Source organism: Oncorhynchus gorbuscha, linkage group LG24 (genome assembly GCF_021184085.1).
Source record: "Oncorhynchus gorbuscha isolate QuinsamMale2020 ecotype Even-year linkage group LG24, OgorEven_v1.0, whole genome shotgun sequence".
Taxonomy (NCBI): Eukaryota; Metazoa; Chordata; class Actinopteri; order Salmoniformes; family Salmonidae; genus Oncorhynchus; species Oncorhynchus gorbuscha.
The window spans coordinates 35,271,359-35,285,373 of NC_060196.1; the positions used below are offsets into that span (position 1 = coordinate 35,271,359).

The 14,015-nt window shown below is 40.9% G+C and overlaps 1 protein-coding gene across 1 annotated transcript; it reads left to right on the plus strand.

Moving 5' to 3' along the window:
* The first annotated feature begins 227 nt into the window (after window positions 1–227).
* On the plus strand, window positions 228–13,097 carry LOC124012800 (LIX1-like protein). The gene is made up of 7 exons (XM_046326766.1): window positions 228–746; window positions 1,786–1,949; window positions 6,610–6,750; window positions 7,081–7,176; window positions 8,604–8,681; window positions 11,969–12,223; window positions 12,785–13,097. Exons 1-6 carry the CDS (start codon window positions 425–427, stop codon window positions 12,221–12,223), a joined length of 1,056 nt encoding a protein of 351 aa, XP_046182722.1. The 5' UTR covers window positions 228–424; the 3' UTR covers window positions 12,785–13,097.
* The last annotated feature ends 918 nt before the right edge of the window (window positions 13,098–14,015 follow it).

Here is a 14,015-nt window from a genome sequence, read left to right on the forward strand (position 1 = left end):
CTTTTATGGTTAAAGAATAGTATGATTTAAAGGTATCTACCACCGTGCTGTCACGGTCATTTACCAAACACTTGTGTAGCTACTATTTTTCCAATGTATAGCAATTTAAATCACATTAGCCACAGAATTCCTTTACAGTTTTGGTTACAGTAAATGGCCCATTCACAGCTCCCCATGTTCACGTCTCTGATGTCTCCGCCCCTACTCCGAGATTGGCAGCCAAGCAGCCTAAACCCAATCCTCACAAAGACTAAAGGGATTGGCAGGATACATTTTTCTCCGTGAGGAAAACAGTGATTTTATTTATCACTGTCTTTTTTTGTTGCGTTGTTTTCATTTTCTATTACAATATCAGTGGGGAAACCAGTATTTTCATCACGAAATTTCTCTATTACACCATACTGTTGACGTTTACGCTTCAACAATGGAATCTATCCGCCCTCAGCGACTTCAACCAGGGATAGGATTTGGAGCTGGATCGACTGGGACCCTACGGTCTTCTCTCCGGCCTGGGGTTACAATGCCAACCGCACCTCTACTGCCTCCCCCGGCCTCTTTATGTGCTTCCTCTGGGCCGCCTCCGCCGCTTCAACTGCACAGTCTTCACGGCACTATTGGGAGTGCGGGGCTCGGAACAGGGATGGCTGGATTCGGTCTATGTAATCCAGGGAACCCGGCGGTCTTGAAGGAGGCGGTGGAGGCTGTTGTTCGGAGTTTTGCTAAGCATACGCAGGGCTATGGCAGAGGTAACGTGGAAAAAATGAGTCGCAGAATGTATGTCCTCCGACTTTCCCTGGTCGTGATTCAAATGCAACTAGTCGTGGTTAAAATGTAACCCACTGTAACTGTGATTAGGATAAGAAATGGGATTAAAATAGCCTAGTAATGCATGTGCAACATGCAGATTGTGTCACCAAAACTGACCATTCATTTTATAACAGTAGGCTACATGAACATACCGAGTTTATTATAGGCTATATTTTTGTCATGTCTAGCCTAATGACTACAGGATACAGTTGTGTGCTCAATTTACATAGCATTTGGGCACTCCATCCGACATTTGACACTTCAAGTCACCCACAATGCTTTAAACTAGGCCTAGCCAACACGTCATACTATCATCCAAAAACCCAATCAATTAAATGTGAGTAGATAGACCTGTTAAATTTTCATTTACAGAAGTAGTATGATGTTACATACTCTTCATTTTTAGTTTATGTGGACTATTATAACTGTGTTGAAAGTCAACACAATTCGGACAGCTTCATTCAGTTCAGTGTCTGTCAGTGGGTTGTTCCTTGTTGTTTACTTGTAAAATAAACAGGATGTTTTTGGCTATATCCATATATGTACAAAAGTAGTGTTAATGCTCACTCGTATGTAATAACCCACTGTGCCACTTTTATCCTTTCCTAAATCCAAACCTGCATGCCAAATAAGAACACCAGGCCATATTTAAAGGTAAACTCTGCAATTAGAACTCGAGATATTGACATGAGTGAGATGCAAGACTTCACTCTCACAGTCGCACACGGTATACGCATGTGCATGGGTTCACTTCACGCCGTCACAGCGTGGTAGCCACAGGACCAAAACAGTGGAGAAGTTGAGCCTCGCACTTCAACCGTTTTAGCTGTTGCGGAAATTAGCCCACTATGCCGTTTACGTTCTGCATCTGTCATATCGCTGAGTCAGCCTTTAAGACACCATGCAGAGGAACGTTAAACTATAATTGTATGTCTCCTCCAGTGAACGTTAAGCGGTGTCATTTTATGTCTCCTCCAGTGAATGTGGTGGAAGCCTTGCAAGAGTTCTGGCAGATGAAGCAGTCAAGAGGGGCAGACCTCAGGAATGGGGCGCTGGTGGTGTACGAGATGGTCCCATCAAACAACCCACCCTACGTTTGTTACGTCAGTCTTCCAGGGGGAAGCTGCTTTGGGAGTTTCCAGGTGAGCTAACCTGTGGCCTTAGGTGTTCTCAATATAGTTGTTGGCACTAAAAGGTTGGTTTGCGCCTCAGGTGGAAGGCCCCCTGTATAGTATCACTGAGTTAGAGAAAGTGCTTGAAAATTGTCTTTATTTTCACCACAACAGTACAATATAATGGTTTGACATTGCGTTGGTGTAGCTGCATAAATTAGCCTAACTTCCTTATATGGACATGACCATAGTGATTTATCTGGCCATACAACTCTACTCATGCACTAAAGCTCCCACCCAAATCAATTCTGCCAATCTGACCTCATTTCCTTTAGTACATTGCCCTGGATTTTCAGATCAAATGTCAATCACTGGGAGCCTCTTCTGGACTGTCATGAGAAATGTCAAGTGAGAGCAAGAGAAATTCGGCCTGGGTCATGTTTATTGGGGCACACTGTAGCAAAATGTTGTGCAATTGAAAACAATGTTTATGTAGTGTCTTTGTTTGCAAACTTCTAAATGTGCACCCATATTCTGCTGGAAGCATATGACACTTTTATCCAAAGGGACTTACGGTACAGTGAGTGCATACATTTTTTGTATGTGATTCCTCTGAATCACTAAAATGTGCGTTTCTTATTAGAGAAGTCCATGTAGTCCCTCCGAGTTTCAGTCCGTTTGGTGCCTTATGAACATGACCCGGATGTTGCCGGGACTTACGGCTCACACTCTTGATAAATCTGGCCTAAGTAACTAATCAAGTTAAAAGGCATCCTTGCATGTTTTACATACAGTGGGGAGAACAAGTATTTGATACACTGCCGATTTAGCAGGTTTTTCTACTTACAAAGCATGTAGAGGTCTAATCTTTATCATAGGTACACTTCAACTGTGAGACGGAATCTAAAACAAAAATCCAGAATATCACATTGTATGATTTTTAAGTAATTCAATTGCATTTTATTGCATGACAAAAGTATTTGATACATCAGAAAAGCAGAACTTAATATTTGGTACAGAAACCTTTGTTTGCAATTAGAGATCATATGTTTCCTGTAGTTCTTGACCAGGTTTTCACACACTGCAGCAGGGATTTTGGCCCACTCCTCCATACAGACCATCTCTAGATAACTTCAGGTTTCGGGGCTGTCGCTGGACAATACGGACTTTCAGCTCCCTCCAAAGATTTTCTATTGGGTTCAGGTCTGGAGACTGGCTTGTTCTTCTCAGACCATATTTCAAAACTCAAGCTTTGTTTACAAAATAGATCAGTTGGTGTAGCAACTTGCTTAGCATAAATTGAAATTAATTATAATTAGCTTTTTTTTTTACACAATTCGGACAGCTTCATTCAGTTCATTCAATTTAATGCCAAATGTCGAGATCAACATTATTCTTTGTGTATAATGTACGTGTTTTGTGTTTTGAATCTTTATATTGAACAATAATCTGTGATAGGTCTGTGTGTTGGTGATGATAAAGGCAATTTACTATACCATCAAGTTCCTAGATTAGTTGATCGTAATGATCAATACAGTAATCAGTAACCAAAATCACTCCAAGACCTTGAGATGATTCTTACGGAGCCACTCCTTAGTTGCCCTGGCTGTGTGTTTCGGGTCGTTGGCATGCTGGAAGACCCAGCCACTACCCATCTTCAATGCTCTTACTGAGGGAAGGAGGTTGTTGGCCAAGATCTCGCGATACATGGCCTCATCCATCCTCCCCTCAATACGGTGCAGTCGTCCTGTCCCCTTTGCAGAAAAGCATCCCCAAAGAATGATGTTTCCACCTCCATTCTTCACGGTTGGGATGGTGTTCTTGGGGTTGTACTCATCCTTCTTCTTCTTCCAAACACGGAGAGTGGAGTTTAGACCAAAAAGCTCTATTTTTGTCTCAGATCACATGACCTTCTCCCATTCATCCTCTGGGTCATCCAGATGGTCATTGGCAAACTTCAGACGGGCCTGGACATGTGCTGGCTTGAGCAAGGGGACCTTGCGTGTGCTGCAGGATTTTCATCCATGACGGCGTAGTGTGTTACTAATGGTTTTCTTTGAGACTGTGGTCCCAGCTCTCTTCAGGTCATTGACCAGGTCCTGCCGTGTAGTTCTGGGCTGATCCCTTACCTTCCTCATGATCATTGATGCCCAACGAGGTGAGATCTTGCATGGAGCCCCAGACCGAGGGTGATTGACCGTCATCTTGAACTTCTTCCATTTTCTAATAATTGCCACAACAGTTGTTGCCTTCTCACCAAGCTGCTTGCCTATTGTCCTGTAGCCCATCCCAGCCTTGTGCAGGTCTACAATTTATCCCTGATGTCCTTACACAGCTCTCTGGTCTTGGACATTGTGGAGAGGTTGGAGTCTGTTTGATTGTGTGGACAGGTGTCTTTTATACAGGTAACGAGTTCAAACGGGTGCAGTTAATACAGGTAATGAGTGGAGAACAGGAGAGATTCTTAAAGAAAAACGAACAGGTCTGTGAGAGCCGGAATTCTTACTGGTTGGTAGGTGATCAAATACTTACGTCATAACATGCAAATTAATTACTTAAAAATCATACAATGTGATTTTCTGGATTTTTGTTTTAGATTCCACCTCTCACAGTTGAATTGTCCATATGATAAAAATTATAGCCCTCTACATGCTTTGTAAGTAGGAAAACCTACTGCTTCCCACTGTAGTTTACAACTTGAGCAGAACAGTTGAAGTGTATGTATGTGTGTATATACAGTACCAGTCAAGTTTGGACACACCTACTCATTCAAAAGTTTATTTATTTTTACTATTTTCTACATTGTAGAATAATAGTGAAGACATCAACATTATGAAATATCACGTATGGAATCAAGTAGTAACAAAAAAAGTGTTAAACAAATCAAAATATATTTTATATTTGAGATTCTTCAAAGTAACAACCCTTTGCCTTGATGACAGCTTTGTACACGCTTGACATTCTCTCAACCAGATTCACCTGGAATGCTTTTCCAACAGTCTGTTGATTACAACATGATTCCATATGTGTTATTTCATAGATGATGTTTTCACTATTATTCTACAATGTAGAAAATAGTAAAAATAAAGAAAAACCCTTGAATGAGTAGGTGTGTCCAAACATTTGACTGGTACTGTATATATCACGTTTTTATTGTTATTGGTTGGGGAGCTTGAACACACTCACAGCTATTGGCTGAATTGCAGTATACAGAAAAAAGAGAACTGTTAGCTGAAGAGTAAAGAAATGGAGAGTGATAAGTCTCCAGCTTCAGGCTGCTCTTGGTGAATGGTATAGTATGTATACTGTGAATCCCAGATTAAAGCAGTTTGCTGTCTCCCATCAGGATTACAAACCAAGATTAAATTCAATAGCTAACCATTGGCAAATCTCAAATAATAAGCCCTGGGTCTGAACCATTGCTGAGGTAAAACACACTGCCACCTCAATAACTCTAGGCAGTTGGGTCCATCAAAAACATGTTAGCAAGGTGTAGGACAGCTTTCTCCAACTGATTTTCATTGGTGGACATAAAAGACTGTAAAAACACCAGGAAATCAACTCCAAGTTATTTTAATTTAAGAAATCTCTTCCCAAGTATTCCCACACGTAATGGAGAGACGTTTACATTTGCATACGGTCACAAGGTTTGAAATGGTTGTTTTAGTCAAACATTATATCTGTTTACGCTTCTTGCGGTCAATTTGCAGTCTACAAATTATTTGTAATTATGTTTCGGCCCCCCAACCATCCGCTCAAGGAGAAACCGGCCCACGGCTGAGTCTAGTTGATGATCTCTGGTGTAGCACCCTACTTGTCTTCAGGCTTAGCATTAAAAAAAGGAAGGAAATTAAGGAAATATAAGGAAATTCAATTTTAACTGAATTCATGATGTAGGAAACCACATTTGGCTGTTGACAAATGATCTATCTATGAACTTGTATACATAATTACATACAGTACAAGCCATATTCCTATCTTTGCTAAATAATCCACAGTATTATTGAAATAGTAAAGACTCCTTTAATGTACATTCTTATTTTTTTTCAAATTTGTAAGTCGCTCTGGATAAGAGCGTCTGCTAAATGACTTAAATTTACATTTAAATTTACATTTAAATCATACAGTAAATATTAGACAACTTGAGCTTTGTGCCTAACATAATGTTCCATGGGAGAATGACATGTTTTGCCATTTCTTCCTCTCTTCGAATTGCCTGGCTGCAATGCATACTGGGATGGGAAACTCATCTGGTGGGTGGCTCATCTGGTTGTTATTAGAGCCAAACATTGAGCTTAGAAGGAGCTGTGAAACCCCTCCCCACATTCTCCCCCTCATCCCTTTTGCACAGAGCCTCTCTTGCCCCTATCCTTCCTAACTCTCTTTCTTTCTTTGAGATGATAGCAATGAAGTGGAAGCATCGACATTACTTCAATGTAATTATGAAATATAAATAAGAAAATATTAACATTTTCAAATGCATAATCTTTCAACAACAAAAAATGTCACTATTAAAATGCACTTCTAAATGACTTCCAGAAGATCCATACAATAATTTGACCTAACCATCTTCCAGATATGATATTGCATGTATCCATGTCTCACAGGGTCATAATGCTTTGTGCCATAGTCTACATATATTTTTTGGGGACCATTCAGAAAAGTACTAAATATGCTTTACTTTCGGCAGTTTTGTCCAACCAAGGCTGAGGCAAGACGTAGCGCTGCCAAAATCGCTCTGATGAACTCTGTTTTCAACGAGCATCCTTCCCGCCGCATCACAGATGACTTCATTGAGAAGAGTGTATGTGAGGCGCTGGCCTCCTTTAATGTGAGTAATATATATGCCATTTAGCAGACGCTTTTATCCAAAGCGACTTACAGTCATGTGTGCATACATTCTACGTATGGGTGGTCCCGGGAATCGAACCCACTACCCTGGCGTTACAAGCGCCATGCTCTACCAACTGAGCTACAGTGTCATTGAATGTGTTTTTCAGATAAAATGACTGACATTAACAGTAGCAGTGGTATTTAATATAGTCTTTACTGTAGCTCTTATTAATTAAAAGGTCACGTCATTATGAGGGTAAGATTTTAATCTGATTGGGCTCTTAAGGAGAAAAGGACTGGATGATTGGACTCTACTTGTCAATTACAGGGAAACCGAGAAGAGGCAGACAACCCCAGCACAGGTATCGGGGCATTTCGCTTCATGCTGGAGTCCAACAAAGGAAAGTCAATGCTGGAGTTTCAGGTAAATAGAGAATGAATGAACGCAAGTTGGATTACTTGTAATGATACAGTGGATGTTACTGCAATGATACTTAAGAAAATGAATAGGTTGGGCTGTATATGAGGCTAGTTTAGGAATGTTGCTGCCACTAACCGTGGGTAATTACACAAAGCAGACCGATAACTATATTCTCATTTAGCTTTGAATTTCCAGTTCATAAAGAAAACTACGTTATTTCTGAGTGTTTATCAAAGTTGTTTGGCTTAATCACCTCTGCTTCATGACCTATTAATCTGGTTTCCCAGGTTGAATGAAAAAACTATACAGTAGAACTTGATAAATGAAATGCTATAAGACTCATGACCACATGAACTAAAGCAGAGCATGCCAGTTTCAGGAGCAAATAAAACAATGTTGATAGAGGAATTTTTAATTCCCTTATGTTTTATTGCCAAAACCAATTAAATTCGCACTCATTTCTAATTCATGATAAGTTGTAAGTTTATCATTTGCATGAATTAGCAAGAGACCAGTCTTAAAAAACAAGTTCAGCATTTATTCTCGATGAGTACTGAATGCTCACACACATTACCACAGGTTATAAACTGAAAATGACGTCAGCGTTTTCCAAACGTTCCGTTTCACAAAGAGGGCCCCTCTAATTCTCAAGCCTCCGCGTTATCAGCACGAAGTCAAGGCCAGTCAGCATAAATCAACATTCCCGACCATTTTGGAGATGGCCCGTTCCCACCACCTGGAGATTTGTACAACTGAATGAACTTAAAGAACAGACCTTCATTGTTACTTAACTTCCTGACTACATTATATACAATTGTGAAAGGGAGCAAGAGGGACAGTACATTATAGCATTTGGACTAGTCAGTTTCTGATTGGAATGTATACATAATTAGTCATTTCAAACATATTTTCCTCTATCAAATGTACAGCCATTGAACTGGGACTTGAGAACTGCAGCTCACTTAGAGTTTGTACTCCAAAGTGCACTTATCAGGAATCAACTGTAGATTTCAAGGACTAGAATATTAGACCCATTACATGAATGTGAGGGATGATGGGACCATCATGCGTGAAGAGAATAGTAGCAGAAACCATGTATTCTCTGTGATTCTAGGAATTGCGTATGAGAGCTTGTGGGTCCGCCAAACAAATCTGAACTGTATTGCTGGCCTCCGCTCTTTCATTGTTTGTCATCCATATCCACTGATCTAATGCATGGATTGGTCTTTGCTAAACCACAGCTCATGATTTAGGGTTCTATACATGCAAACAAATTAATGTTAGCTATAGAACTTTCTCCCTGTTAGCTTCCCCTAAAAACATCAACAAATCTTGTGACTTTGACATGATCAAACTTGAAATTGTGCTCTCTGTCAGCACAGGCACACAAAAATGCTTCTTGTCGATGCTGAACTGTGTTTTCCTTTCAGGAATTGATGACAGTCTTTCAGCTGCTGCACTGGAATGGAAGCCTAAAGGCCATGAGAGAGAGACAATGCTCCCGTCAAGTAAGAACTCATTTGGATAAGAGTACTTATTAAAAGGTCCAATGCAGTTGTTTTTATCTCAGTATTAAATCATTTCTGGGTAACAATTAAGTACCTTACTGTGATTGTTTCTTTTTGACCATTTTAATTTAAAGCAAAAATGGCTTCTTAGCAAAGGGTCATTTCTCAATCAAGAATTTAGCTAGGACTGTCTGGGAGTGGTCTGAGTGGGAAAATTAGGTTTGGAACATTCTTATTTGTATTAACTAATTTACTGCATGGTGATGTTACCATGGAAGGCCACAATTCCCCCCCACCAAAACAGGCTGAAATGTCATGCAGTCTTTTCAAACAGCTCTTACACTTAAAGTGCATTATTCTCATTATCACAATTTTACAGTATTCCTCAGTGTGGAAATAGACACTGGGGCCCGTTTATTAGGTACACCATTCCGTTCACAAAAATGGTTCGCTCCTACAGACAGTGAGACACGTGGCCGTGGCTTGCTATATAAAGCAAGCAGACAGGCTTTGAGCGTAGTATAATCATCGGTGCCAGGCGCGAAAGTTCCACTATCTCAGAAACGTCCTGCCTCTTGGACTTTTCACACATGACAGTGTTTAGGGTTAACCAAAAAATGTCCAGTCAGTGGCAGTCCTATGGGCGAAAACACATCATTGATGAGAGTTCTAAGAGAATGGCAAGAATCGAACAGGCAAATAACGGCGCAGTACAAAGGTGATCATCTCGGAACGCATCTCAGACCCCCCTTTGACTCCAAAACAGCCTGAATTCTTCAGAGCATGGAAACGTTGCTCAATTGAAATTAAGAGACCTAACATGTTCCAGGAAAACATTCCCCACACCGTTAAACCATCGCCACCAGCCTGCACTGTTGACACCAGGCAGGATGGGTCCATAGACTGTTTACGCCAAATCCTGACTCTGCCATTCGCATTTACGCAACAGGAACTGAGATTCATCGGACCAAGCTATGTTTTTCCACTCCTCAGTGTTGGTGATTGTGTGCTCACTGGAGCTGCTTCTTTTTGTTTTTAGCTGATAGGAGTGGAACATGGTGTGGTTGTCTGCTGCAATAGACCATCTGTGATAAGGACCAACGAGTTGTGCGTTCTGAGATGCCGTTCTGCATACCGATGTTCTAATGTGCCGTTATTTTCCTGTGTGTGGCCTACCTGTTACCTTGCACTGTTCTTGCCATCCTCCTTCGACCTCTGATCAACGAGCTGTTTTCTCCCACAGGACTGCCGCTGACTGGATGTTTTTGTTTGTCGCAAAATTCTCTGTAAAACCTAGACACTGTCATTAGAGATGCAAACTTGAATTTATGTTTGACCACTGAGATTCATGTCACATGTGGCAAGGACTACAGAATATCACAGACTACAAAGGAAAATCCAGCTGTAGTGCCCATCGAAGCTTTGTACTTAACCAACTCCATAATCAAGTTTGCAACCAAAGCCTGTAACCAACAATGACGTGTGCGTGAAAATTTGATTGACAGTTTCCATTAAATCGCTCTGCAGTTTTGGAGAAGAAATCATAGCCCAGGAGGCCGGACGTTTCAGAGATACTGTCTGCCTGCTTCATATAGCAAGCCACAGCCACGTGACTCACTGTCTGTAGAAGCTAACAATTTTGGTGAACGGGTGGTGTACCTAGTAAACTCGCCACTGACTGTACATCATCATTCAACAGGCTTCATTAAGAAATGTGTTGATGAGGATGTACCCACAATAACAATCTGGACATACCACAACCAAAAACCCTGGATGAACAGAGATATCCGTTAAGTGCTAACAGCCTGTACTGCAGCATTCAATGTCTGCAGAATGAACCACAATGACTTGGTGATGCGCAACGTGTACAAGGCAAGCAGGTACGAGCTCCGCAAATCCATTAGGGACGATAAAAGACAGTAGAGATGCAAACTTGAATTTATGTTTGACCACTGAGATTCATGTCACATGTGGCAAGGACTACAGAATATCACAGACTACAAAGGAAAATCCAGCTGTAGTGCCCATATTGCACTTTTAACTTTCTGCCAGCAGCTCTTCGTTGTGTGTCAAGCATTTAGCTGGTGTAACCGATGTGAAATGGCTAGCTAGTTAGTGGGGTGCACGCTAATAGCATTTCAAACATCACTCGCTCTGAGTCTTGGAGTAGTTGTTCCCCTTGCTCTGCATGGGTAACGTTGCTTCGAGGGTGGCAGTTGTCATTGTGTTTCTGGTTCGAGCCTAGAGAGGAGCGAGGAGAGGGATGGAAGCTATACTGCTACACTGGCAATACAAAAGTGCCTATAAGAACATCCAATAGTCAAAGGTTAATGACATACAAATGGTATAGAGGGAAATAGTCCTATAATTCCTATAATAACTACAATCTAAAACCTCTTACCTGGGAATATTGAAGACTCATGTTAAAAGGAACCACCAGCTTTCATATGTTATGTTCTGAGCAAGGAACTTAAATGTTAGCTTTTTCTTACATGGCACATATTGCACTTTTACTTTCTTCTCCAACACTTTGTTTTTGCATTATTTAAACCAAATTGAACATGGTTCATTATTTACGAGGTTAAATTGATTTTGATGTATTATATTAAGTTCAAATACGTGTTCATTCAGTATTGTTGTAATTGTCATTATTACAAATAAAAAATAAAAATTGTCCGATAAATCGGTATCGGCTTTTTTGGTCCTCCCATAATCGGTATCGGTATTGGCGTTGAAAAATCATAATCGGTCGACCTCTAGTATTAATTCACCTAAATAATCAAATTTGTGCCTCAACCCTGGCTTTTGCCAATCTACTCCATTCAGATCTGAAGTCTAAGAGGAGGAAGAGCAGCCAGCAACTCCATGATTTGGATATATACGACTCAGTTGTATTGTGTTTTTCTAGGGTTACAGAGTGCTCTCGCCTTGTGTGTCTTATGCCTTTCATCTCAGTGGTTAAGGAGAGGAGCTGAGCCACTGGAGTAATTAGTGCTTCCAGATGTCTCACATTCCTCATGTGAATTGATGTTATTGCTGGCCATGCAGCTTGCTTATTGTGCACAAAATTTCATTTCATGTCCAGGCATTTCTGGATCATTTAACATCATCTGGAACTAAATCAAACCTGCACTGCTAGGAAACCAGTACTGTTGAAAAATATAATGATTTAATGGAGCACTTCCACTTCCTACCCAGCTAGCCTGAATTTCTAATGATCTAGGCCGTGGTGTGAAATAAGGTCCATTTCGGCCAAACAAATGTTTGATTTTGCTTTCCCCTAACAGGAAGTGCTGGCTCACTACTCCCATCGGGCGCTGGATGATGACATGCGTACCCAAATGGCTGCTGATTGGGTGAACCGGGAGCAAGGCTTGGCTAGCACCATCGCCCAGGAGGTGGCGGCAACAGATCAAGAACTTGAGGAGGCCAGGCTGGCCGGTCAGGAGCTGCGCTTCCACAAGGAAAAGAAGGACATCCTGATGCTGGCTGTTGGCCAACTGGGTGCAGCCAACAATGCCACCCTGCCTTCAATCTGTTAGGTATACGCTGGATTACAACCCCATAACTAGATTAATTTCTATCTTCCCACATAGACTTCCACCTCTTGATTCTCAAAAGTCTCCATAGGTGTGGAAAAAGTTCTAATAACTCTGCATAGCTTCCACTATATGGCTTTTACCTATTCAGTCCGACAGATCTGCCCTTTCGGAGTCAAGGGCAGATGGAAGGAAGTTGGTTTGGAATCTGGCCTTAGAGATGGAACAGTGGCCAATACCATTGATTTGATAGAGGCTAACAAGGCAGCCATTTAGGAGCTTTGAATTATAAACAGTTAGTGTTTTTCCAGCCTGTGCTAACACACCTGATTCAGCTAATGAAAGTCTTGACAATAAGTTGATTTAGTTGAATCAGATATGTTAGCGCTGGTTTAGAACAAAGTCTTGCACATGCTATGGGTCTTCGGGACCACGACTGAAGAATTGTTACATAAAAGTTTAAGTAGTTGAGGTCATTTTGTGCTGCCAAATTGTTGAGTTTGTGAAATTCACATGGAATAATGAACTGTTACCATTCTTCTCATTCCCTTTCTATACCTGTAGACAACTCTACCACATGGGTGGAATTAAATCCCAGGACCTGCCTTTGCTAATGATTGTACATGACATCATCTCAAGGATATTGTCACAGAAAGATCTTACACACCAAAATAGACCAATGTCTGTCTCTTAAATCTCTCACTAGATTTTCTGCATGAAGGATATTGAAAGTTATTTGAATATTACATAATTTACGCACATACAGTTAGTCGGAAGTTTACATACACCTTAGCCAAATACATTTAAACTCAGTTTTTCACAATTACTCACATTTTAATCCTAGTAAAAATGCCCTGTCTTAGGTCAGTTAGAATCACCACTTTATTTTAAGAATGTGAAATGTAAAAAAAATAGTAGAATTTTTTATTCATCTTTTATTTCTTTCTTCACATTCCCAGTGGGTCAGAAGTTTACATACACTCAATTAGTATTTGGTAGCATTGCCTTTAATTGTTTAACTTGGTTCAAACATTTCAGTAGCCTTCCACAAGCTACCCACAATAATATAGGTGAATGTTGGCCCATTCCTCCTGACAGAGCTGGTGTAACAGAGTCCGGTTTGTAGGCCTCCTTGCTCGCACACAATTTTTCAGTTCTGTCCACAGATGTTCTATAGGATTGAGGTCAGGGCTTTGTGATGGCCACTCCAATACCTTGACTTTGTTGTCCTTAAGCCATTTTGTCACAACTTTTGAAGTATGCGTGGGGTCATTGTTGATTCGGAAGACCCATTTGCGATCAAGCTTTAACTTCCTGGCTGATGTCTTGAGATGTTGCTCCATTATATCCACATATTTATCCATCCTCATGATGCCATCTATTTTGTGAATTGCACCAGTTCCTTCTGCAGCAAAGCACCCCCACAACATGATGCTGCCACCCCCGTGCTTCACGGTTGGGATGGTGTTCTTCGGCTTGCAAGCCTCCCCCTTTTTCCTCCAAACATAATGATGGTCATTATGGCCAAACAGTTCTATTTTTGTTTCATCAGACATCAGAGGACATTTCTCCAAAATGTACGATCTTTGTCCCCATGTGCAATTGCAAATCGTAGTCTGGCTTTTTTAATGGCAGTTTTGGAGAAGTGGCTTCTTCCTTGCTGAGCGGCCTTTCAGGTTATGTCGATATAGGACTCGTTTTACTGTGGATATAGATACTTTTGTGTCCGTTTCCTCCAGCATCTTCACAAGGTCCTTTGCTGTTGTTCTGGGATTGATTTGCACTTTCCTCACCA